At 48.0% G+C, this 23,842-nt stretch overlaps 1 protein-coding gene across 1 annotated transcript; it reads left to right on the top strand.

Annotated features, from left to right (window-relative positions):
* LOC121996654 (signal peptidase complex catalytic subunit SEC11A-like) lies at positions 1-23,792 on the top strand. Its single transcript, XM_042550689.1, has 8 exons — positions 1-212; positions 398-510; positions 12,365-12,436; positions 12,733-12,768; positions 22,439-22,484; positions 22,776-22,863; positions 22,963-23,020; positions 23,569-23,792. Exons 1-8 carry the CDS (start codon positions 134-136, stop codon positions 23,617-23,619), a joined length of 543 nt encoding a protein of 180 aa, XP_042406623.1. The 5' UTR covers positions 1-133; the 3' UTR covers positions 23,620-23,792.
* The last annotated feature ends 50 nt before the right edge of the window (positions 23,793-23,842 follow it).

The following is a 23,842-nucleotide window of genomic DNA, read 5'->3' as shown; positions in this document are numbered from 1 at the left end:
AATATTGGAAGAGGCGAATTGGGTTGACGGTGTGTCGCCGCAAGGCCTCAAGGGGAGAGAGAGAGAGAGAGAGAGAGAGAGAGAGAGCACGAAGCAGCAGCGAGGAAGCGAGTGAGGGAGAGTGAGAGAGGAAATGGGTTGGGTTGCAGACGGCGTGGAATCCATCCGATCTTTGCAGATCAGGCAGGTCCTCAACCAGATCGTTAGCCTCGGTTCGTTCGCCCTCTCTTTTCTTAATTCTTTGTATTTTCCTCGAGATGATGCCGATCACTAGGGTTCGCTCTCTCTTCGAATTTTGACATTTGGAAGTTAAAGTGTGGTATTTTTTTTTTTTGTGTGGGATTGAAATTGGTTCGCCTCTCGATCCGATGCGTCGATTGGCGGTTGTTTCTTCCAGGTATGATTGTGACGTCGGCCCTCATCATATGGAAAGGCTTGATGTGTGTCACTGGAAGTGAGTCTCCCGTTGTGGTCGTTCTCTCAGGAAGCATGGAACCAGGATTCAAGAGGGTGAGTTCCTTTTAGTCACTGTGACTTTTTTGTTTAACCAAAAAAAATTTATTTCCATATTGAAATATTAATCTTTTGATGCAAGATGCTTAGTAGGGACTTTCTGATTAATCCGTTATATATTTAATTTGCAATTTTTACATGAGTACAACAATGCATACTGGTGACTGGTAATAGTATGCTTAAATTGTTGTTACATCTTCAAAATACACAAAAAAAAAAAGGCTTTGATATCATATTTGGTGTTGATTTTGATGGCGGAAAGTAGCAAACAGAAGGACCAAAGGCAATTCTGTTCTTATTTTGTCAAAGAGAGAACAAAAGCTATTGATACATTACTGATCCTGTCCGAATCGCCGAACCAAAGGACGCTGGGCACGTGGCGCGCTTCTAGTCGATGGCGTAGGCCTCTGTCGGGTCACGCGAAGCTCCGGCGAACCTGCACAGAAGTCGGGCCGGGAAAGGTTCCCGGCGGCGACCCTCCGACGCTCAAGTCAGGCAAGCAAACAGTGTAAAAGGGTGGCTCCAGAGATGTTTCTTGCGCGTACCTGCGGCGAAGTAAGAGGCTCTATTTATAGAGCGAGGAGAGAACTAATGCACGTTCACCGAGGTGTAGACGTGTCAGCAACCCATACTTCGGTATGCACTTGTCAGAGAGTTTACATGACACCATACTGCTACAGTCCGAGCATGTCTTCGATGGGACAACAGGACACCCCGTTACCAGACTAGGAGTATGACGTAGCCATGCGACTTGACGGCTGTCAGAGGGTGTTCCCTTCCTTTACCCACCGCTCGGCCGGGGCGTCCGTCCGGGCGAAGAACGGCGTCCGGACAGCCTTAATTCCCTGCGTCGGCCGGGCGGCACGTCCCTCCGCTCGGTCATTATGTACTGTTTCATTGAGCGTCGGAACCCTGGTCCCTACTAGGGTGCCTTTTACTACCATATGTCCCTTTCTTCCAAATCCGGTCGGCTCGTCCTTCTCCGGCGGGCGACTGGGCCCTTTGACCTCCCCGTGGCATTGACCCCTCGTTATGGGGTTCCGGATTCTTACCACCGGATCACTTGCCTCCCCCTCGAGTCTAGTCGAAGGAGGCGAAGTCCGACTGACTGGACTGCCGATCTGACTGAGCCATGACCCTTGCATTAGTCCGCTCAGCCGGGCATAAGGACGCTCATCCGTTCGGCAGTGTCTTGTCCGTGCCTTGTGCTTCTCTCGGAATCCATGTCCAATGCTCCCCCCCCACTATTTATCACGTGCACTGCGCACGATAAGGGGAGCTCATTAAATGCGGCCAATATCCCGTTGACACGTGGCGATCGTGTGCTTGTCAGCGTATGGCGGTGGCGTCACTTCCGATGGGACAGCCGCCGTTCGAAATGAACGGCTGGATGATGATCTGGGTATCCGTGACCTGGATCGGACGGTGGACAATAATGGCGGTCGTCCATATAAAGCTCCCGACCCATGTTCCTCGCCGCATTTCATCCTCCTCATTTCCAGACACCCTGTTGCTCCTTCTTTCGCCGGCAACCTTGTGCTCAGGCTTTCCGGCGACCATACGGCTTCCTCTGACCATCTCCCTCGCTTGTAAGACCTTTTTTCTTACTCTCGACGTTTTCTTCTTTCTGTTATTCGTCCCCTTCAGTTGGTTTCCCTCCATTCTCTGCTTGAACCCTCCTTTTTTATCCTGCATTCTTGTCTTTCGATCATGACTAGCACCTCGCAGTCGGCCGGCGGCGCTCCGGGTCTGTGGTATACGACCATGGAGAGCCGTTTTGATGAGGCGACCGACCATCAAATAGTGCTAGCCACGCCGGCCGATCGGCCTCATGAACCGCCGTCCGGCACTGTTCTTTTCTTCCGAGACCAATTCCTGGCCGGACTGCGTTTTCCACCCCCTAAGTTTTTCTTAGAAGTTTGCAACTATTTTCGCATTCCGCTCGGTCAAGTGGTTCCTAACTCTATTAGGCTGCTGAGCGGAGTGATAGTTTTGTTCAAACTGAACGGCATCCCCTTAACCCCAAAAATTTTCCACTACTTCTACTATCCCAAGCAAGCCGAGTGGGGTACCTTTGTTTTCCAGTCTAGGATAGGCTTCGTCCTTTTTGATCATATGCCGAGCTCTAACAAACATTGGAAGGAGCATTTTTTCTATATACGTTTTCCCGAGCGGCCAACTTTCCGCACCAAGTGGTAGACGGCTATGCCCGCGCAACCGGAGCTCGGCAAGTTTAGAGGCGACGCGGACTATCTCTATGCAGCCGAACGGCTAGTCGGTCAGCGCTATCATATTGACAAGATGCTCCTTCCGGGAGTAATGCATATATTCGGCTTGTCTTCTACCCCAGCCGATCTGCCCTGTAGCATGAGTAAGTTCCCTTATCTCCCCCTTTATTATGTTCTAACTGATTTATTTTCTGCTTCTGCAGCTGAAGTCATGTGGCGCGCCAAAGCTACCGAGAGGCTCAAATTGAAGGCCGCTCAGATTGAGGCGGTGACGAGCAAGGAGGCCGCCGAACGGGGCCTTGCTCCGGCTGACCCCGGCGAAGAAGGTGCGACACCGCGCTGCCTGCACACCTCGAACCCGCCCCGCTCCTCGATGAGGCCGAGGGCGCAGGAACCTCCTCACAAGCCGTGGTGGAGGACCGCTCGGCCGATGATGTGCCGCTACGCACTCGGAAACGTCGACGACCGGATTCCGCACTTGCCTCTACATTTGACGAGCCACAACCCGAGCGGGGCGCGGATGTACCGGTGCTGTCCGGTACGGTTTCCCTCGAGAGTACCCCGACCCCTCAGGGTTCTCCGAGGGCCAGCTCGGAGGTGCCGCCCTCCAGCCCTTCAAGAACTTTGCGCCGTATCAGGCGTTTGGGCGAGCTTCCTTCCTCGTCCACCGGCAAGGCCGGTGCTTCCCAGAGCGAGCCGAGCGGCTCGAATTTAATAAAGACCGTTCTGCGCCTCCCCTCAGAGGCGTACATGGCTCCTGCTGATCGGCCAGTGGTCCCCGAGCAGCAGATTACTCTGACGGGCCCTCTTGCACAAGCTTGGATAGATGCTCGGCGTCGAATAGCCAAGATGACTCCCGGGCAGCTCGGTGACAACAACCTACAACAGGCCACCGGGGTATGTTCTCCTTTTCTTGGTTGGCATATTCGAATTATGTTTTTAACCTGCGCACATTTGCTGGCAGAACTGGGTGGAGCAGATCGCTATTAGCGATCGATTGGCCGAACTGGAGGACGAGTTGAAAAAAGCTGCGGGGGGCAACGGGCAATCGACGACCGCTCTGGAGAAGGCCAAAAAACTACTGGACGCCGAACGGAAAAGGGCTAACGATTTGGCGAGCAAGGTCGTCCGGCTTGAAGCGATGATCAAGCAACGAGATAAAGATATCAAGACGGCGACCATCCGGAAGCTCCAGGCCATCGATGATATGGACCGGATGAAGGTGGAGATCAGGGGGCTGGAGCAACGCATCAAAGACTTGGACGCCTTGCTGACCACCGAGAAGGAGAGCCGCTCGGCGGATCTCCAAAGATTCGATGGAGACTTGAAAGAGCTCCAAGCCGCCAGTGACGCCGCTCACGCCACGCTCAAGGAATACAAAGAGGGGGAGTCGGCCCGCTCGGACGAAGTGAGGAAGGCGTTCCTCCGCTCGGAAGACTTCGGAGAGAAGTTCACCGACAAGATATCCCTCACGTTCGAGGAGGCGATCAAGGCGGCGGTGGGCTATCTGAAGACCAAAGGTCACCTGCCTGCCGAGCTGACCATCCCCCCGAGGATCTAGCGAGCGTGATGGACACCATCCCCGACGCTCTTTTTGATTTTGATGTGTGAAGAGCGTTTTTATAAACTTTTTTGTATTCCCGCCGTTCGGCCCGGCTTATCTCTGTAATGACTTTTTTGGCTTGCATAATAGATAATCTTCTGTTCCTTTCACTTTTTATTTTAGCAAGAAATTTTTCCCCCATCACGACTATGTGTTCTTTAAAACTCTTCCGCTCGGAACCTCGCTATGCCAGACATGAACTGTCTTTAATGTCTTTCATCATGCGACTGAGCAGCCGCTCAGCACGCAGACGTCGCTTGTTTGCCTTCTCCATTCCGATTAACCATCTTTTGCTTCGCGCCTCACCTCAAAGAGGTTTTCGCTGGATTTTCGCATGCGAGCCGCTCGGACGTTTATACACGCCGGCTCGTCTCTCGATATTTAACGTCGGAGCTCGACGGCGCGGATATTTATAGCCGGTCGACGCGGCTCTCGTCGGCCTTCCGCTCGGACGTTTATAGACGCCGGCTCGTCTCTTGATATTTAACGTCGGAGCTCGACGGCGCGGATATTTATAGCCGGTCGGAGCGGCTCTCGATCTTTAACGACGGGGCTCGTCGGCCTTCCGCTCGGACGTTTATAGACGCCGGCTCGTCTCTCGATATTTAACGTCGGAGCTCGACGGCGCGGATATTTATAGCCGGTCGGCGCGGCTCTCGATCTTTAACGACGGGGCTCGTCGGCCTTCCGCTCGGACGTTTATAGACGCCGGCTCGTCTCTCGATATTTAACGTCGGAGCTCGACGACGCGGATATTTATAGCCGGTCGGCGCGGCTCTCGATCTTTAACGACGGGGCTCGTCGGCCTTTCAAGGCTAACTCCTTACCAGGCTGAGCGACCTTGGCCTTCGTATCATATCCCGCGCTCGAACAATATTTATGCCCGGCCGAACAGCACGGGTCATTCGCTTACGAGTTTAAATATATAACCCTCCCGGCCGATCGGCTCGGGGGTCTTCGTTCTCGAGCTCCCAGCTCGGATATAAACCTCCCGGCCGATCGGCTCGGGGGCCTCGCTATTCGAGCGCTTGGCTCGGATAAGTTATATGCCCAGGCCGAACTGCAAGGGGTCTTCACGCAGTAAGCCGTTCGGCAGAGAATGCTCAATGTGTTTTCATCTTTTTGCTTCCTGTATTACAAGTACATAGGCGACTAGCATATACACCAGAATAAATTACAATCGTGCACCTTTCATCCAACTCGATAGGGCTGGAGATGATTTGCACTCCACGGTCGATCCAGCTGCCGCCCGTCCTCATCCTCCAAGTAGTAAGCGCCCGAGCGGAGTTTTTCAATAACCTTGAAGGGACCCGCCCAGGGAGCTTCAAGCTTGCCGACGTCGCCGACAGGCTTGACTTTCTTCCAGACGAGATCGCCGACCTGGAATGATCTGGGGATTACTCGGCGGTTGTAGTTCTGCTTCATCCGCTGCCGGTATGCCATCAGTCGCACGGACGCCTTAGCTCGCTCCTCTTCGACCAAATCCAGCTCCATGTTCCTCCGCTCGGCGTTCCCATCATCATAGCTCTGGATCCGGACGGACTCAACGCCGACTTCAACCGGAATGACTGCCTCGCCGCCATACACCAAATGGAACGGTGTGGTGCCCGTCCCTTCCTTCGGCGTCGTTCGGATGGCCCACAAGACGCCATACACTTCATCCGGCCAACTCCCTCCTAAATGGTCGAGCCGAGCGCGCAGAATACGAAGAATTTCCCGATTGGCTACTTCGGCTTGACCATTGCTCTGGGGATAGGCCACGGACGTGAAATGTTGCTCGATGCTGTAACTTTTGCACCAGTTCTCTAGCACCTTGCCTGTGAATTGCCGCCCATTGTCGGAAACCAATTGGCGAGGGATGCCGAACCGACAGATGATGTGTTGCCAGATGAATTTTTTGACCATCTACTCGGTGATCTTCGCCAGCGGTTCGGCTTCCACTCACTTGGAAAAATAGTCGACCGCCACTAGCAAAAATTTCCTCTGCCCGGTCACCATCGGAAATGGACCGACAATATCCATTCCCCATTGATCGAACGGGCATGAAACGGTGGATGCCTTCATTTCTTCGGCCGGTTGGTGGGAGAAGTTGTGATATTTCTGGCACGAAAGGCATGTAGATACTGTCCGAGCGGCGTCTGCTTGCAAAGTTGGCCAAAAATACCCGGCCAAGAGGATCTTCTTGGCTAACGAGCGTCCGCCCGGATGCCCCCCGCATGATCCTTGATGCACTTCCTAGAGGATGTAAGCCGAGTCCTCCGAGCTCACGCATTTCAACAACGGGCGCGAGAAAGCTTTCTTGTAAAGCTGATCGCCGATAAGTGTGAACCGACCGGCCCTCCTTCTTAGCAACCAGGCTTCATACGCATTGGATGGTGCGGCGCCCGAGCGGAGGAATTCTATGATGGGTGTCCGCCAATCGCTTGGAAATGTAAGGCCCTCCATTCGGTCGACGTGCGCCACCAACAGTACTTTTTCAATTGGCTGCTGAATGGTGACCGGCGTTATTGAGCTCGCGAGCTTGGCCAGTTCATCGGCTGCTTGATTTTCTGCTCTGGGTATCTTATGGACAACAACTTCTTTAAAATCAGTTTTAAGCTTCTCAAAGGCTTCAGCGTAGAGCTTAAGCCGAGCGCTATTGATTTCAAAGGTGCCAGAGAGCTGCTGAGCAGCCAATTGCGAATCCGAGTGGAGGATTATCCGACCGGCTCCCACATGCCGGGCAGCCTGCAAGCCAGCTATGAGGGCCTCATACTCTGCCTCATTGTTGGTAGCTTTGTAATCCAGCCGGACGGATAAGTGCATCTTTTCTTCTTGAGGAGAGAGCAGCAATATTCCGATCCCGCTTCCGAGTCGAGTGGATGATCCATCTACATATATTCTCCACATAGCTTCCGGCTCCGGTCTCTGCACCTCAGTCACAAAATCGGCCAAGGATTGAGCTTTGATAGCCGAGCGGGGCTGATATTGGATGTCAAATTCACTCAGCTCTGTCGTCCATTTGATGAGCCGTCCGGATGCCTCTGGATTTAGTAGCACATGTCCGAGCGGGCTATTGGTTTTGACAACGATTGTGTGCGCCAGGAAGTATGGGCGAAGGCGCCGAGCGGCGAGGACCAAAGCGAATGCTAACTTTTCGAGCCCAGTGTAGCGAGATTCAGCATCTTTTAAAATGTGACTAAGAAAATATACAGGCTCTTCTCCGCTCGACCTTACTAAAGCTGAGCCGATCGCATGCTCGGTTGAAGACAAATACATATAAAGTGGCTCACCCGCCGTCGGTTTGGCTAATACCGGGAGAGAGTTCAGATACATCTTCAAGTCTTCGAACGCCCGATCGCATTCTTCATCCCATTGAAACTTAGTGGCCTTGCGCAAAATTTTGAAGAAAGGGAGGCTCCGGTCGGCGGTTTTAGAGATGAATCTGGACAGAGCGGTTATCCGACCGGTCAAACGCTGCACTTCCCTTGTATTTCTTGGAGGTGGCATATCTTGTAGAGCTTTCACCTTGCTGGGATTGACTTCGATGCCCCGCTCGGTCACTATGTATCCCCAGAAACGTCCTCCTTTCGCTCCGAACAGGCACTTCTGAGGATTCAGCTTGACTCCATACCTGCGCAGCGTTCGGAAGGTTTCTTCCATGTCCTTGAAGAGCTCGGCCGCTCGGACGGACTTAATTAGAATGTCGTCCACATAAACTTCTAGGTTCCGCCCGATCTGCTCTCTGAATACCTTATTCATCAAGCGCTCCGGCATTTTCAATCGAGCGGCATCACATTATAGCAATAAGTGCCGTCACGAAGCTGACTTTTCTTGATCTTCACGGCGAGCGGCACTTGGTGATAGCCCTGATAGGCGGCGTAGGATTTGATTATCGTCTTCACATGGCTATTCCGGATAAAGGATAAAATCTTTGGAGTAAGCCTTCTTGAACTTGTGCTATTTTCTGCACTCTTTTCTTGAAAAAAAAAAAAAATCGTATTCTTTCATTCTATTGTTGAAATCTCTTTTCTTTGCTTCCATTATTCCTTGTAATGTCATATGCTATTCATAAATTTTGATATAACCATGTTACAAGGCATCAAAGTGCTAATTTCTTGCCAAATGATATGAGCATCTTTACGTTCCGGATCGGACGCAATAAAGGTTGTGGCCTCCGACCGGGTTGGATGAATCTGCACTTCCTCTTTTTCCTCATAAATTAAAGTGGGTGGCTTTTCGGTGATGGCGTTTACCTCGACCCGGGGCGTTTTCCGAGCAGAATTGGCCTCTGCTCGGACCATCTCGATGTAACATCGCCGAGCTGCTAGCTGGTCTCCTCGTACTTCTCCCACTTGGTCCTCCACGGGGAACTTGATCTTCTGATGAAAAGTTGAGACAACCGCCCGGAACTCGCTAAGCGCCGGTCGTCCCAAAATGACGTTGTAGGACGAGGGAGAGTCAACCACCACGAAGTTTATTGTTCTCGTCCTCCTGAGCGGCTCTTCTCCCAGCGAGGTAGCCAGCCGGATCTGGCCGACCGGCTGGACTTCGTTACCCGTGAACCCGTAGAGCGGAGTCATCATAGGTAGCAGCTCGGCTCGATCAATTTGCAGCTGATCGAACGCCCTCTTGAATATGATGTTGACTGAGCTCCCTGTGTCAACAAATACGCGGTGAATAGTGTAATTGGCTATTACCGCTTTGACGAGCAGAGCATCGTCGTGGGGTACTTCAACTCCTTCCAAGTCCCCGGGCCCGAAACTAATTTCGGGTCCTTCCGCTCGTTCTCGGCTACAGCCGACTGCATGAATCTGGAGCTGCCGGGCGCTTGCCTTTCTAGCTCAGTTGGAGTCTCCTCCGGTCGGCCCGCCAGCAATAACGTTGATCTCGCCTCGGGAAGTATTGCTTCTATTTTCTTCTTCCCGAACGGACGGTCGAGACCGTTCTTTGGACGCTCGGCGATTCTCTAGCCTTGGAGAACGATGCCGATCGGGATAATGTTGCCGTGGCCTGTCAGCTTGCGTCTGATCGGCTTCTTGAGTTCTCTGTCGCCTGTCGACTGAGGGAGATCGTCGTCCAGCATTCCGAGGTACAGGATGAGCCACGAAGGGAAGACTTCGACAATCCCTTGTGTTGTGCGTATCTGTGCGGTGGAAGGAGCAGAACATTGGGGTCCATCTCTTTTTTGGCTTGGGCCGAGCAGCGGCTACCTCTTGCACATGTGACCTGACGTGGGGGGATCGGATTGCTTCAGCCCTTGGCCCTCTGGGCAGCTGATGAGCGGTATGTTGTTTCCGTTCGGACTGAGGAGGCCGCTCGGCTGGAGTTTCTTTTTTCCTGGCCGCCTGTGCTTCTTCCACGTTGATGTACTCGTTAGCCCGATGTAGCATGTGATCATAATCCCGGGGCGGCTTTCGGATGAGCGATCGGAAGAAATCTCCATCCACTAGGCCTTGTGTGAAGGCGTTCATCATGGTTTCCGAGGTGGCCGTTGGAATGTCCATCGCTACTTGGTTGAATCGCTGGATGTAAGCTCGAAGCGATTCCCGGGCCTCTTGCTTGATGGCGAACAGGCTCACGCTCGTTTTTTGATAGGCTCGCGAAGTGGTGGAGGAAGGTCGTCCAGAAGTCCTGGTGATGGATCCGTCCGATAGTCTCCGAACCGCCGATCCCGAGAGAGTGGTGAGAAAAACTCGGCACTTTACTCCATCTGTGTATTGATGGAGGGTTGCCGTATTATCAAACTTACCCAGGTGATCATCCGGGTCGGTTGTCCCATTATACTCGCCGATCGTCGGAGGCATGTAGTGCTTGGGCAAAGGGTCTCGTAGAATAGCCTCTGAAAATTGGCGATTGAACCGCTCAGGCGAGGCGTCCGCTCGGGGGGCTTTCCCCTTCCTGTCATCTCGTCTAGGCATTTCATCCGAAGAAGACCCCCTATCTCTGTGAGTTGGTACGGCTTCAGGGGTGCGGAACAGGGCCCGATGAAATGCGACGGTGGCAGGTGGTGCTTCCGCTCGGCCACCAGATGTTGATGTTGCTTGCTGCTCCGGCCGCTCGGATGCGGCTTTCTGTTTTTGCTCTACGAGCTTGGCGGCCCTTGTCTCGATCAGAGCGTCGAGTTCCTCGTTTGAAAGCGTCACCATGTGTTGTCGTCCAGCCTCGTCCATTGTTTCCGATCGGATGCAGGAGCGTTCCCACAGACGGCGCCAAATTGATCCTGTCCGAATCGCCGAACCAAAGGACGCTGGGCACGTGGCGCGCTTCTAGTCGATGGCGTAGGCCTCCGTCGGGTCACGCGAAGCTCCGGCGAACCTGCACAGAAGTCGGGCCGGGAAAGGTTCCCGGCGGCGACCCTCCGACGCTCAAGTCAGGCAAGCAAACAGTGTAAAAGGGTGGCTCCAGAGATGTTTCTTGCGCGTACCTGCGGCGAAGTAAGAGGCTCTATTTATAGAGCGAGGAGAGAACTAATGCACGTTCACCGAGGTGTAGACGTGTCAGCAACCCATACTTCGGTATGCACTTGTCAGAGAGCTTACCTGACACCATACTGCTACAGTCCGAGCATGTCTTCGATGGGACAACAGGACACCCCGTTACCAGACTAGGAGTATGACGTAGCCATGCGACTTGACGGCTGTCAGAGGGTGTTCCCTTCCTTTACCCACCGCCCGGCCGGGACGTCCGTCCGGCCGACCGGGCGAAGAACGGCGTCCGGACGGCCTTAATTCCCTGCGTCGGCCGGGCGGCACGTCCCTCCGCTCGGTCATTATGTACTGTTTCATTGAGCGTCGGAACCCTGGTCCCTACCAGGGTGCCTTTTACTACCAGATGTCCCTTTCTTCCAAATCCGGTCGGCTCGTCCTTCTCCGGCGGGCCACTGGGCCCTTTGACCTCCCCGTGGCGTTGACCCCTCGTTATGGGGTTCCGGATTCTTACCACCAGATAGTAGGGACTTTCTGATTAATCCGTTATATATTTAATTTGCAATTTTTACATGAGTACAACAATGCATACTGGTGACTGGTAATAGTATGCTTAAATTGTTGTTACATCTTCAAAATACACAAAAAAAAAAGGCTTTGATATCATATTTGGTGTTGATTTTGATGGCGGAAAGTAGCAAACAGAAGGACCAAAGGCAATTCTGTTCTTATTTTGTCAAAGAGAGAACAAAAGCTATTGATACATTACCATGGATGGCTATAAAGTCAGACTATTGTACAAGTATCCAATGTGGATATAGATTTAGGGATTTGCCACCTTATTTCTCATTCATGTTCAACAGAGTGATATCAGTGTTGGATTTGAAATCTCAGACTTCAGTGTCCAAAAATAGGTAGGGAAGGGAGCGGTAGATGAGGAGCCAAGTTTTAGAGATAACTAGACTAGACCTATGGTTATGCAAGTCATATAATCTTGACAGTTGATCTTCTACACAACAATAAGTCATGCTAGACCCATCTATGTAGACTCAGCTACATGGATCTGAGTTCTCAACAAATTCTATGCACGATTATATGACATGTAATGTATACATCTTTTAAATTAATCTTAATTGCATTAAATGGATTTTTTTTTCTTTCTTTTGGATTCTATCTATCCTTGAATCTTGAACTCTAATCAAGCCTTTGATTTTAACTAGTTCCTTGCCATCCAATTTGTTAACCTCAAAGTCTATGTACCTGATTAGTATTCAAATGCTTTAAAGTGCTTAATCCAAATTGCTACCTACCAATCTATCTTGGTTAATGAATTTGTTAACCTCACAAGGTAGGCCTTTGACTACTATTTAAGGAAAAAGAGTTTAATGCCAAAATAAGCTGAGTAGAAGACTAAATAAATAAATTTTAAGTAAATAATATTAGCTTAGGAATCCTCAAGCGTGTTCAATTATTGTTCTTTAGCTTATAATGGAAACCAGCTCCAGTTAAAAATTCCTATCTATGGCAAATTTAATTTATTTCATTTGTTTGCTGACATAATTGTCTTCTTAAACGTTCATAGCTTGGTTATGTCATTTTGTTTATTGTGACAGGGTGACATTCTATTCCTCCACATGAGTAAGGATCCCATTAGAGCTGGGGAAATTGTTGTATTCAATGTTGATGTAAGTGCTTCAATCGTGAATGTGGGCATTACCATGGTCACTGTCATTCTGTATTCATTCATGCTAATTCTATAAAGATACATTGGCTGCATGATCTGCACATTCTGCAGATATCTATAACATTTTTCTAACTAAATGGGTTTCAGAAGATTGTTTCTGCTTTATTTTCTTTGTTCTTTAAGCATGTTCTAAATTTGGGTTGGCTTAATCTATTTTTGGTTATAGAGTACCTCTATGTTTGTTAATTTTGCTTAAAAGTGATTCAGTAGTATATCTAAGTTACATATACTTCTCAGGGACGGGAAATTCCAATTGTTCATCGTGTAATTAAGGTTAGTTTTCTTTCTCTGTTTATCATCTTTTGTTGGATATCAAGCTTTGAGAAATGCATTTGATTTCTCAATTTGGTCAAGGACAGTGCATAGTTTACTTGTCTTATCCACTATGTGAATATGTGACACTATCTACATAAATGTATCCCTTAATTGTTGGATTTTTCATGTATCATTACCTTTCAATATGAAACTTCTCTCCTATTATTATTATTATCATTTTTAATATTGATCCCATCCGGAAACTGAGTAGATGGACTGTTGGTGTTGTGGTTGGAATGTGGACCAAATCACCATGACCTGGAGGGGGAGGAGGGTGATGAGGTGTCTTCTAGGTTGGCTAAATCGCTAGACCCTAAAAAAAATCATGAAGAGGAGATCGAAGTGCCAGAAGGTCTCCTGTTAACAATGGTGCTTGCAAGGCTACCAAAAGATAGGAAATTGTAGATGGAGCGTTAGACGGAGATCAGGCTGCCCTAACCTTTCACTCTGACGCTCAAGTTAGTATCCGGCGAAATATATGAAACAGATAAAAATTACTATAATAAAAAGACTGAATGTAAAAGCATACCAAGCCCGCAAGAGAGGGCCAAAGGCGTTGACACGGAGTCGGAGGACAGCGCGAAGCCGGAGGACAGCGCAGAGTCGGAGGACGGCACGGAACCGGAGGACCAGAGAGGCCCGAAGGCCGAAACATAATAACAGCGTGAAGGCCGGAAATAGCGACACGCAGACCAGAACATGACAACGACATGAAGGCCAGAATATAGCAGCGACACACAGGCCGAAACACGATAACGGTGCGAAGGTCGGAAACAACAGTGGCTCGCAGTCCGGAATACAACGACACGTAGGCCAAAACACGACAGAGGCGCACAGGCCGGAAAGGCAGCGACACACAGGTCGGAGAGTCAACGATAGCCGCCGGATTGGTGCTGGGTACAATTGTAACGATTGTGAAGGCAAGGAGAGGCGCGGGGGACGAATGGAGAAACGGAGGCGTCTGACTGTGGCAGAAATGTGGCGGGCGGTGGCCGACTATCATGCGAAGGCAGCAGTCGGCTATGGCGCGAAGGCAGCGGTCGGCTATGGCGCGAAGGCGGTGACTAGTTGTGACCCGAAGGCGATGGCCACGGAGTGCGATAGTGACACCCTCAGCGCTCAAGCGGGTCGAGGGTAGCTGCTGGTGGTCGTTGAAGGGTGGTTGTCGAAGTGCCCGGGAACTCAAAGGGAGAGGGAGGTGGCGCGTGTGCTGTCGGCGTGCTTGTGAGGAGGCGGCAGCGGTGCTGGGGGCCATGCGAAGGTTGCAATTGGGCGTCCTTGCAGGTGCTGTGGTTGGTAGAGGCTATGAGGTGGGGAGGAGATCCCAAGGGATTGACTCATGGGCGGCGTGATCACAAGAGGAGATCTGGCAGAGCCAACTTCACCGAACCTACATGGTCGTTGGCAGAAGGGCATTTGAGAGGAGAGAGGAGGCGACATCAGTGTCGGGTCGGTGTGCGTGAGGGCCTCACTAAGGCATCGCTAAGAAGTGAAAAGCCCAAAATGCCCTCCTCTCCACGTGGCTTCATCCACTGACTGCATCACAAGCCTACTCTTTAAGTCTAGTCGAAGAAGGCGCAAGCCGACTGACTAGACAGTCTATCGTAAAGGCTGAATCACTCTTGGCTATAGAGTCAAATCGTTGGGCCCGCCGTATAATGTCGAGCAAGTACCCGTGGGAATGCTAAGCGAGCGACGAAAACAATGTCGATCGAGCAGCAATGGTCGTGCCGAGCGAGCGGTGAAAGACAATGCTCGGAGAGCGGCGACAAAATGCGAGTGCCGAGCGGGTGGCGATATGTGATGAGTATCGAGCGAGCCACGATATGCAAGTGCTGAGCAAGTGGTGATATGATGAGTGTTGAGCGAGCGGAGATATATAATGAGTGCCGAGCGCGTGTGTGAGTGACGAGCGAGGCGAATGCCGACCGAGTGGCGAGCGTCGTGGAGTGGCGAGTGAGGCAGGTGTCGACCAAGCGACAAGCAAGGCAGGTGCCGACAGAGCGGCGAGCCAGGTAGGTGCTGTGGAAGTTTGGCAGAGCCGAGAAGTGGGCCCGTCCGATTGGCGGTAGCCAACCAAGAAGAAGTGGGGCGCGGAGCACGTGAGCCGAGCGAGAGTGGAGCCCATGTGTTGAATGCTAGTGGAGCCCGTGAGCTAAATGAGCGCGAAGCCCATGAGATCGAAGGGAGCAAAGCTTGTGAGATTGAAGGGCACAGAACTTGTGAGTCGAGTGGGCGCGGAGCCGGTGAACCAAACGCGAACGAGAGCGAGGCCCGTGAGTTGAGTAGACACGAAGCCTTTGAGTCAAATGCAAACGGGAGTGGAGCCCGTGAGTTGAGTGGACGCGGAGCTTGTAAGTCGAACTTGAACAGGAGTGGAGCCCATGAGTCGAACGCTAACGGGAGCAGAGCCCATGAGTCGAACGTGAATGTGAGAGGAGCCCGTGAGCCGAGCGGGCGTCGAGCCTGTGAGCCGAACATGGACAAGAGCGGAGCCCGTGAGCTGTGTTGGCGCGGAGCTCATGAGCTTAGCGGGTGCGAAGCCTGTGAGCTAAGTGGGCGCGGAGCCCGTGAGATTGAAGGGAGCAGAGCCCATGAGTCGAACGCAAACTAGAGCGGGGCTCGTGAGATGAGTGGGCACAAAGCTCGTGAGTTGAACGAGAGCATAGCCCGTGAGCAGAGCAGGTGCAGAGCTCGTGAGTCGAACGCAAACGAGAGCGAAGCCCATGAGTCGAACGCGAACAGGAACGAAACTCGAGCCTGTGAGCTAAGCAGGTGCGGAGCCCGAGTCAAACATGAATAGGAGCGAAGCCTATGAGTCGAACATGAACAGGAGCGAAACCTGAGCCCGTGAGCTGAGCGGCGGAGCCCGTGAGTTGAACGCGGACGAGAGCGGAGCCCATGAATTGAATGCAAACCGGAGCGGAGCCTGTGAGCCTGTGAGCCGAGCGGGCATGGAGCCTGTGAGACACTCTGGTCCGAGACCAGTGACGATACTCCGGTCCGAAACCAGTGACAATAGTTTGGTCCGAGATCGGTGGCCGTAGCTCATCTCCGAACAGGGGAGAGAAAGCTCTATCTCTCGACTCCCGAATGACCACGAAGTTGGGGAGAGAACATAATAGAAAAAATAAGATACTGATTGGCTAAAGATCTGACTCGATCCCTAGACTCCAGAATGCCATAGAGTCAGAGATAGTGTCAATCCTTTGACTTCCAAATGCCCGCGAAGTCGGGGAGAGATAGTGTCGATCCCTCGACTCCCAAGTGCCCATGGAGTCGAAGAGAATAGTATGAGCCCTAGATGTCAAAGGGAGTGGAGGCCGTAGCAAAATAAGGGAGCAGAGCCTATAGCAGTAAGAGGGTGTAGAGCCTGTAGCTGTAAGAAGATGCAGAGCCCCATGGATGAAGGGTGCAGAGCCTATAGCATATCTGATTTGGGGAGTTGGGCCCCTAGTCCCTGATTGAAGAGTGAAGCTAGTCCCTGATCGGGGAGTTAGGTCCCTAGATCCTGATCGGAGAGTTGTACCGCTAGTCTCATATCGGGGAGTTGTGCCCCTAGTGTCGCATCGGAGAGCTGTGCTTCTAGTGTCGCATCGGTGTGTTGTGCTCCTAATCTCGCATCGAGGATCTAGGGTCCTAGTCTCTAATCATGGAGCTAGGCCTTTACTCTATGATTGGGAAGTTGTAGCAGATCCTGTGGTCGTACGGGGGAATATAATAGATCGGCTAAGGATCTGACCTGAAGATGAATTGCTAGTCAAAAGAATATCATCACTAGCCAAGCTCCCTGAAAGACAAACATCAGGAGCAGCAGGGTATGATATTTCTATTACACATGCACAAGATATACCTGCTGGAGGACGGTCTTTACTGACAACAGGTATTTGCATACAAATTCCTCAAAATACTTATGCCAGAATAGCCCCTAGATCAAGTGCTGCATTACAAGGCATAATTATCATGGGAGGAGTCATTGATTCTGACTACAGAGGCGAGGTAAAAATTATGGCTTTTAATACAACAAATGATGACATATTTTTGCGAAAGCAGGAGTGTATAGCTCAACTTATACTGGAACGAATATCTACACCAAGTGTACGAGAGGTTGAAGTTTTGGGTTCAACTTCAAGAGGAATGTTGGGATTTGGCTCTACAACAAAACAGGTTTGCACTAGCAATAAAGCCAATCCTAGGTGTGATGGTTGTCATTATTATTGCAGTGATGAAGACTACGCAGCAGAGTATCATGAATATGTAGTTGCTTGTCCTCAACCTAATGAAGGCAACCAATAGTTAAAGCAGAAAGAGGTTATCTCACCTTTAGCCATTACACCTTTTCCTGAAGAACAATTATTAGCTATGCAGAAGAAAGCCAGAGAATATGCAGTGGAACAACATAAATTTTATGAAGAAGAGGCTTATCTTAATCTATTAGATGGACCTCCATCAATGGAACGAAGTTTTGCTATGACCACTAGGCTACTAAGAAGTTCACGAGAATATAGACGACAGTTACAAGCTGAGCTTGATTCTATGCCTCTAATACAAGAATCCTCACAAGATTCTTCATCTACACAGTTTCTGTGTATGCTTACAAAAGATGATAATGATGAAGATGACTATCTTACTTATTTACAGTATCTAGCTTTACAGGATGTCACTGAATATCCCATTTCTAATGACGAATTTGTTAATCCGTTCACGGAAGATGGTGGGAGTAAAGAAGAGCAAATATTTGCAGCAGCAACTTCTTCTGGTACCACCTCCAGGGTTTCTTCTGAAATTATGAAAGAATGGGTAACAGATTACCCACGATTACAACAGTTACAGGAACAAATTTATTCTCAAGAAGCATCTTCTTACAGGCCACCTGCTGATGTTACAATGAATCCTGTAGGATACCCTCCCAACAGACCCTTAAAGGAGGAACCTGTGAGTATGGCTACCCCCTCAGTTAAAAATAAATTTAAAAGAAAGGAAGATTCTGAATGGTGGAATTTGCCATCTGCTCAACAACCAACTGGGGCAATTCTTACACTTCCTACTCAATTACACCGGGTAGAAGATGTGTTTTTAAGATGGGAAGCAATAACTAAGAATGTGGTAGCTCTGCAAAATTTTACAGACCCCCTAGACAAGGCTGAATATATTGAGAACTTACTAGGCGAAACAGAGCGATTAACTTGGATTCAATGGCGAATGGCTTATCCTAATGAATACCAAGAGTTGGTCAATGCACGTGATGGTCGGAATGGAACTCAAAATATCATTTCTCAAATACGAAGAGTATTTTTATTAGAAGATCCATTCCAAGGATCCACAGATATGCAAGATAAAGCTTATAGAAATTTGGAAAGGCTGACTTGTCCTCAGGTAAAAGATTTAATTCCTTTCCTAATAGATTATATGAATCTTGCTGCAAGACAGGAAGACTTTTTACTGGACCAGAATTATCGGAGAAATTTTGGCTGAAGCTTTCTGGAGAATTGGGTAGAAGAATAAAGGTAGCATTCGAGGAAAAATATCAGGGAAATACCACAGGAATACATCCTAGGGTAATTTTCACTTATAAATAAATACCTTGAGGAAGAATGCAAGAAAGCTGCCTTCAGTAGATCTCTGAAGGATTTATCATTCTGTAATCAAATGCCTATCCCTGGATACTACCAAGACCCAAAGAAGAAATATGGGCTGAGAAGATCCGCAACATATAAAGGCAAGCCCCACCAAACTCATGCGAGAGTGGAGAAGAAGAAACATTTACTTCGCAACAAGAAATGCAAGTGTTTTATGTGTGGAGAGGAAGGGCACTTCGCAAGAGATTGCCCTAAAGAATACAAGAATACAAAAAGGGTAGCCCTGTTTGAAGGATTGGAGATACCCGACGATTACGAGATATTATCTGTACAAGAAGGCGATGAACCATCAGATGCTATCTTTAGCATATCAGAAGTAGAAGATCATCAGGTGAACACCATCCTTAATCAAGAATTTTTATTTGTTTTTATCGAACAAACAAATTCCTATATGATAGGAAAGACAGAAGGATGGCAGCCTATGGTAAAGGTCTCAAAGCTACAGCATGATTGCAGCCATGTGTGGGAAATAAATGAGGAAATAACATCTCTTTATCTCAAATGTACATGTTGCAAAAGGGAAACTATGCAAAGACACCGAATGCACTGCAATATTTGCAAAATAACATCATGCGGTATGTGCACTCGGAACTATTTTGATATGAGCATTCCTGTAGAAAGGTCAGTCCCTGTTCCATTTTCTCCTACTACATTGATTCAAGAACAACAGAATTATATTACATGGGCAGCGGCAGAAATGGATAGGTTAAAGCAAGAGGTTACAAGTGCTAAAGCATTAGCAGAACTTCAAATAGAATCTCTGAAGAAAGAATTTTCTCTGAAACAAGAAGAAATGATCCGAGCTCATCAGGCTGACAAACTAGAGGTTGATACAGAAAATGAAGAGCTCCAACTCAAAATTGACTTCTTGGAATTAGAAAATGAAGATCTTAAGAGAAGATTGGGAAATCCAGAAAAAGAACCTATTCCTCCAGAAGATGAAGAATTCTGTGAAGAAGATTTGCATGTTTTAATTGATACTGGCAAGGAAAAGGTGTTTTCTATGGAGGAGGCAAGGCAACCTAAACTTAAAACCAATGGCCTTTTCAACTTGGTGGTAGAATTATCCATCCCAGGGATAGATAGTTTCAAAGTAAATGCAATTCTTGATACGGGAGCCACCACCTGCTGTATAGACCAGGTATCAATACCTCCCCTTGCAATTGAAGATAACACTTTTGTTGTCAATTTCAGTGGTATTAATTCAAAGACAATAGCCAATAAGAAACTGAAATATGGTAATATGAAGATCGGAGATCATCAATTCAGAATACCATATACTTACGCATTCCCCCTTACACTGGGAAGCAATATTAACATGATTCTTGGTTGCAATTTTATACGTGCTATGCATGGAGGAGTACGAATAGAAGGCAACGAGGTAACATTTTATAAAAATGTCACCACTATTCATACTCAACAAATAATACCTGCAGCTCACACCCTTGAAGAACTGGAGCTTGATGAAGAAGAATACAATCAAATTCAAGAGCAAGTGTGTATATGGCAACCAGGTCAGTATTTGCAAGATTTGATTTCTGACCTAACCAATACTAGTTATATTGGGGACAACCCAATGAAAGCTGAGTAATTTTGATCCCGTGCGGAAGCTGAGTAGATGGACTGTCGATGATGTGGCCAGAATGTGGACCAAGTCACCACAACCCTTGGGGGGGGGGAGCTTCTAGGAAAGATCAAAAAGAGGAGACTAAGTGCCAGAAAGTCTCCCGTCAACAATGGTGCTTGCAAGGCCACTAGAAGAAAGGAAATTGTAGATGGAGCGTTAGGCGGAGACCGAGCTGCCTCGGCCTTCCACTTTGACGCACAAGTCAGTATCCGACGAAGTATATGAAACAGATAAATAGTATTGTAATGAAAGACTGAATGTAAAAGCATGCTAGGCCCGCAAGAGCCGGAGACGGTGCGAAGCCGTAGGACCGGAGAGATCTAGCGATCGAGACATAACCGTGGCTCGCAAGCCGAAATATAATAGCGGTGCGAAGGCTGAAAACGACGACACATAGGCCGAAACATGACAGTGGCGTGAAGGTCGGAATATAGCAGTGACACACAAGCCGAAACACAACAATGATGCAAAGTCCAGAAACAATAGTGGCTCGCAGGCTGGAACAAGTAGCACGTAGGCCGAAACACGATAGAGGCACACAGGCCGGAAAGGCAGCGACACAAGATGGAAAGTCAATGACAGCTGTTGAATTGGTGCGGGGAACCGTTATAACGATTGTGAGGGCAAGAAGAGGTGCGGGGGCCATAGTGGCCATCGACGAACAAAGAAACGGAGGCAGCGCCCGGTTGAGGTGGCAGTGTGGCGGCTGGCTATGGCGCGAAGGCGGCGACTGACCGACTATGGTGCGCCGTGGAGTGCGATGGTGACGCCCTCGGCGCTGGAGCAGGTCAAGGGTAGCCAGCGGCGGTCGCTGAAGGGCGACTATTGGAGTGCCGACGAACTCAGAGGGAGAGGGAGGCGGCGCATGTGCTGTCAGCGTGCGTTTTAGGATGCAGCAGCCCTGTTGGGGGGCACCCGAAGGTTGCGATGGGGCGTCCTTGTGGTGTTGTGGTCGGCACAAGCTGCGAACTAGGGAATAGGAGATCCAATGGGATCGACTCATGGGCAGCGTGATCACGAGAGGGATTTGACAGAGCTAGCTTCGTTGGAATTGTGTGGTCGCTAGCGGAAGAGCATCTGAGAGGAGAGAGGAGAAGAGGCAATGTCAGTGTTAGCATCACCCACCACCGAGCCCCTAAGACCAAGCCCTCCAAAACCCTCAAAAGGGAAAAGAAGTGAAAAGTCAAAATGCCCTCTACTCCACGTCACTTCATCCACTCACCATATAAAAAATAATAAAAAAAAGACCAGCCTGGTGCACGAAGCTCCTGTCATGCGGAGTCTCGGGGAAGGATTCATTGTACACAGCCTTATCCTGCTTTTTGCAAGAGGGATTCGAACCCGTGACTTTTTTGTCACATGGCAAGAATTTTACTGTTGTGTCATGACTCCCCTTCTCACCGCATAAAAAAATAAAATCAAAATGCCCTCCTCTCCACGTGGTTTCATCCACTCACCGCAGAAGATATATATATATATATATACTTGTAAGTTACTTTTAAATCTCTTTCTGTTGTCAAGTGAATGGCATACCCTCAAGCAATAACTCTAGGTCATACGCCATGCCATCACACTTTATATCCTCCCTCTGCCATCCTTTTGTTGTTTTTTATTTAAATCATCATGATATTGCATACGATTTTGATGTAAATTGTATTAATTGCGGAACTAGTGCTTTGTCACATCCACTGAAATTGTTAGGAATTCAAATAAGTATATATTTGCTATTAGATGTCGGTAGTTCTGTTAAGCTTTTGAAAGTATAATCTTTTTAGCAAATAATCCTTACCTAACATACACTAAATAAAGTGGGGTTTTCACATGTTAGTCTATAGGGAGGTCTATTAATAATAAAAATTATGTACATCAAACCTTTTCATAATAGCCTAAGCTTTTAGCATAAATGCTCACCAAACTTGATCAATTCGGGTGGATACTGGGAAGAAAAAAAGAGAAGAATTGATGAAAAGATACCAGCCATCAACTAAGATTTACGATTTTAATCCATTTAAGTGCTAGTTATCATGGAAAATCTGCTCTAATTGTGGAAAATCCAGTTAGCCAAAATGATTCAGAATCACCGAAAGTCAACTGGCAAAACTAAACCACTAAGTCGCGAGTAAACTAGAACTTGTTACCTGAATGATATGTATTCATCTGCACTTGCTATGACATTAATTTAACAGAACAATATCAAGAAATTTGTTACCTGTCGTTATAGTTGTATGACAATCTTTCTGGTGAAATATTTAATATCATCCTGGAGTTTTCACGTGCCTAAGCCTTTATCATTACTTTATTCAATAGTAGTATGGATTTAATTACTGAATGTTGTTGTGATCTTTTGTTTGCCCATACTCAGGTCCACGAGAGAGAGGACAGTGGAGAAATTGATATTCTGACTAAAGGTATTGATTTTTCAAACTCGAGTACCCAATAATTTACATCTGCAAGTTGACAGTACGTTCTTCACTTTCTCTTAATTTAGTTCTTCATTTGTAGGAAGTGAGTTTAGTCAACCAGTTTCAGTTTCCTGTGACATAAGCTAAACATGCTTTTTTTCTATTCTCAACATATATATTTTTATTATTTTTTAAAAGGCCATTTGACCTCAGAGGCAACATTTATAGATACATCCATATATTTGCATCGGACCATTCAGGAGTGTAAAATTAAATAAATTTCGGTGTAACTTTCAGGGGATAATAACTTTGGTGATGATAGACTTCTCTATGCTCATGGACAGCTTTGGCTCCAGCAACATCACATTATGGGTCGAGCTGTAGGGTGAGACTCATTTTGCTATGGTTTTTGTTATACTCTTGGACTTTGTACTCTTGAACTTTGTTTAATTGCTATGTTCATTGATATTTTCATTCTCAACAGGTTTTTACCCTACGTTGGTTGGGTGACAATCATCATGACTGAAAAGCCAATAATTAAGGTACGACTTTTAGTGGACATCTGTATTTTGTATTTCAATGTTTTGAAACTCCTGCCTGCACTCATGGATGATATGAACATAGCAAATGTTAACATAGTGGCTGCCCTGGACCTTCATGATACATTTTGCATTTCCAATTAATCACCATCAAATCATGTTCGTGGATCCTACCCCTTTGTTGGCTAAAAATATTCACAGTTATATCACTGATAATAATAGATTAATTTAATCACTTTTTATTGGATTGGCCATTAATCCAACTCTTAACTCTCTGGGAAGAAACTTGGGTGAAGGATGTCTTATATCATGACACTTGTTCATTAGTTTTTTTAAACCAGTTTTGTAGACTTGTACACACTGTCCGAACATAAAAAAAAACATACAAGTTGGATTGATCTTTAGGTGCAACAGTTTAGTAGATGCTAGTATCCTAATTTGATCGTTAAAATAATATTGCACATTAAAATTGATGCATGAGAAGTGTGAAGAAAATTAAACTATGTGTTCACGGTCCTTGAATTGTGACTTCTTCCTATGGATTCTTGCAGTACTTGCTGATTGGCGCACTGGGATTGCTCGTCATAACCTCCAAGGAGTAGAGTAGGGTAGCCAATCTCTTTAAAATATTTCACTTGAGATTTGTCCAAGGCAGGTTCATGTGTCGAGAAAATGTTAGCAATTAGCCTTTTGTTGTTACCCTAATGGAATGTGCTGAATTTTAATCTTCATCAGTCATTTTGAAATGCTAATTCACAATCTAATGTTTGCAATTTGTTTGATTTTGGATTAGTAATCATGATTGAGCAAATAAAGTGGTGAATT

Source organism: Zingiber officinale, chromosome 6A, assembly GCF_018446385.1.
Source record: "Zingiber officinale cultivar Zhangliang chromosome 6A, Zo_v1.1, whole genome shotgun sequence".
In the NCBI taxonomy this organism is placed as follows: domain Eukaryota; kingdom Viridiplantae; phylum Streptophyta; class Magnoliopsida; order Zingiberales; family Zingiberaceae; genus Zingiber; species Zingiber officinale.
Note: the sequence above shows the minus strand (reverse complement) of the source record. Positions and strands in the feature narration are given on the sequence as shown.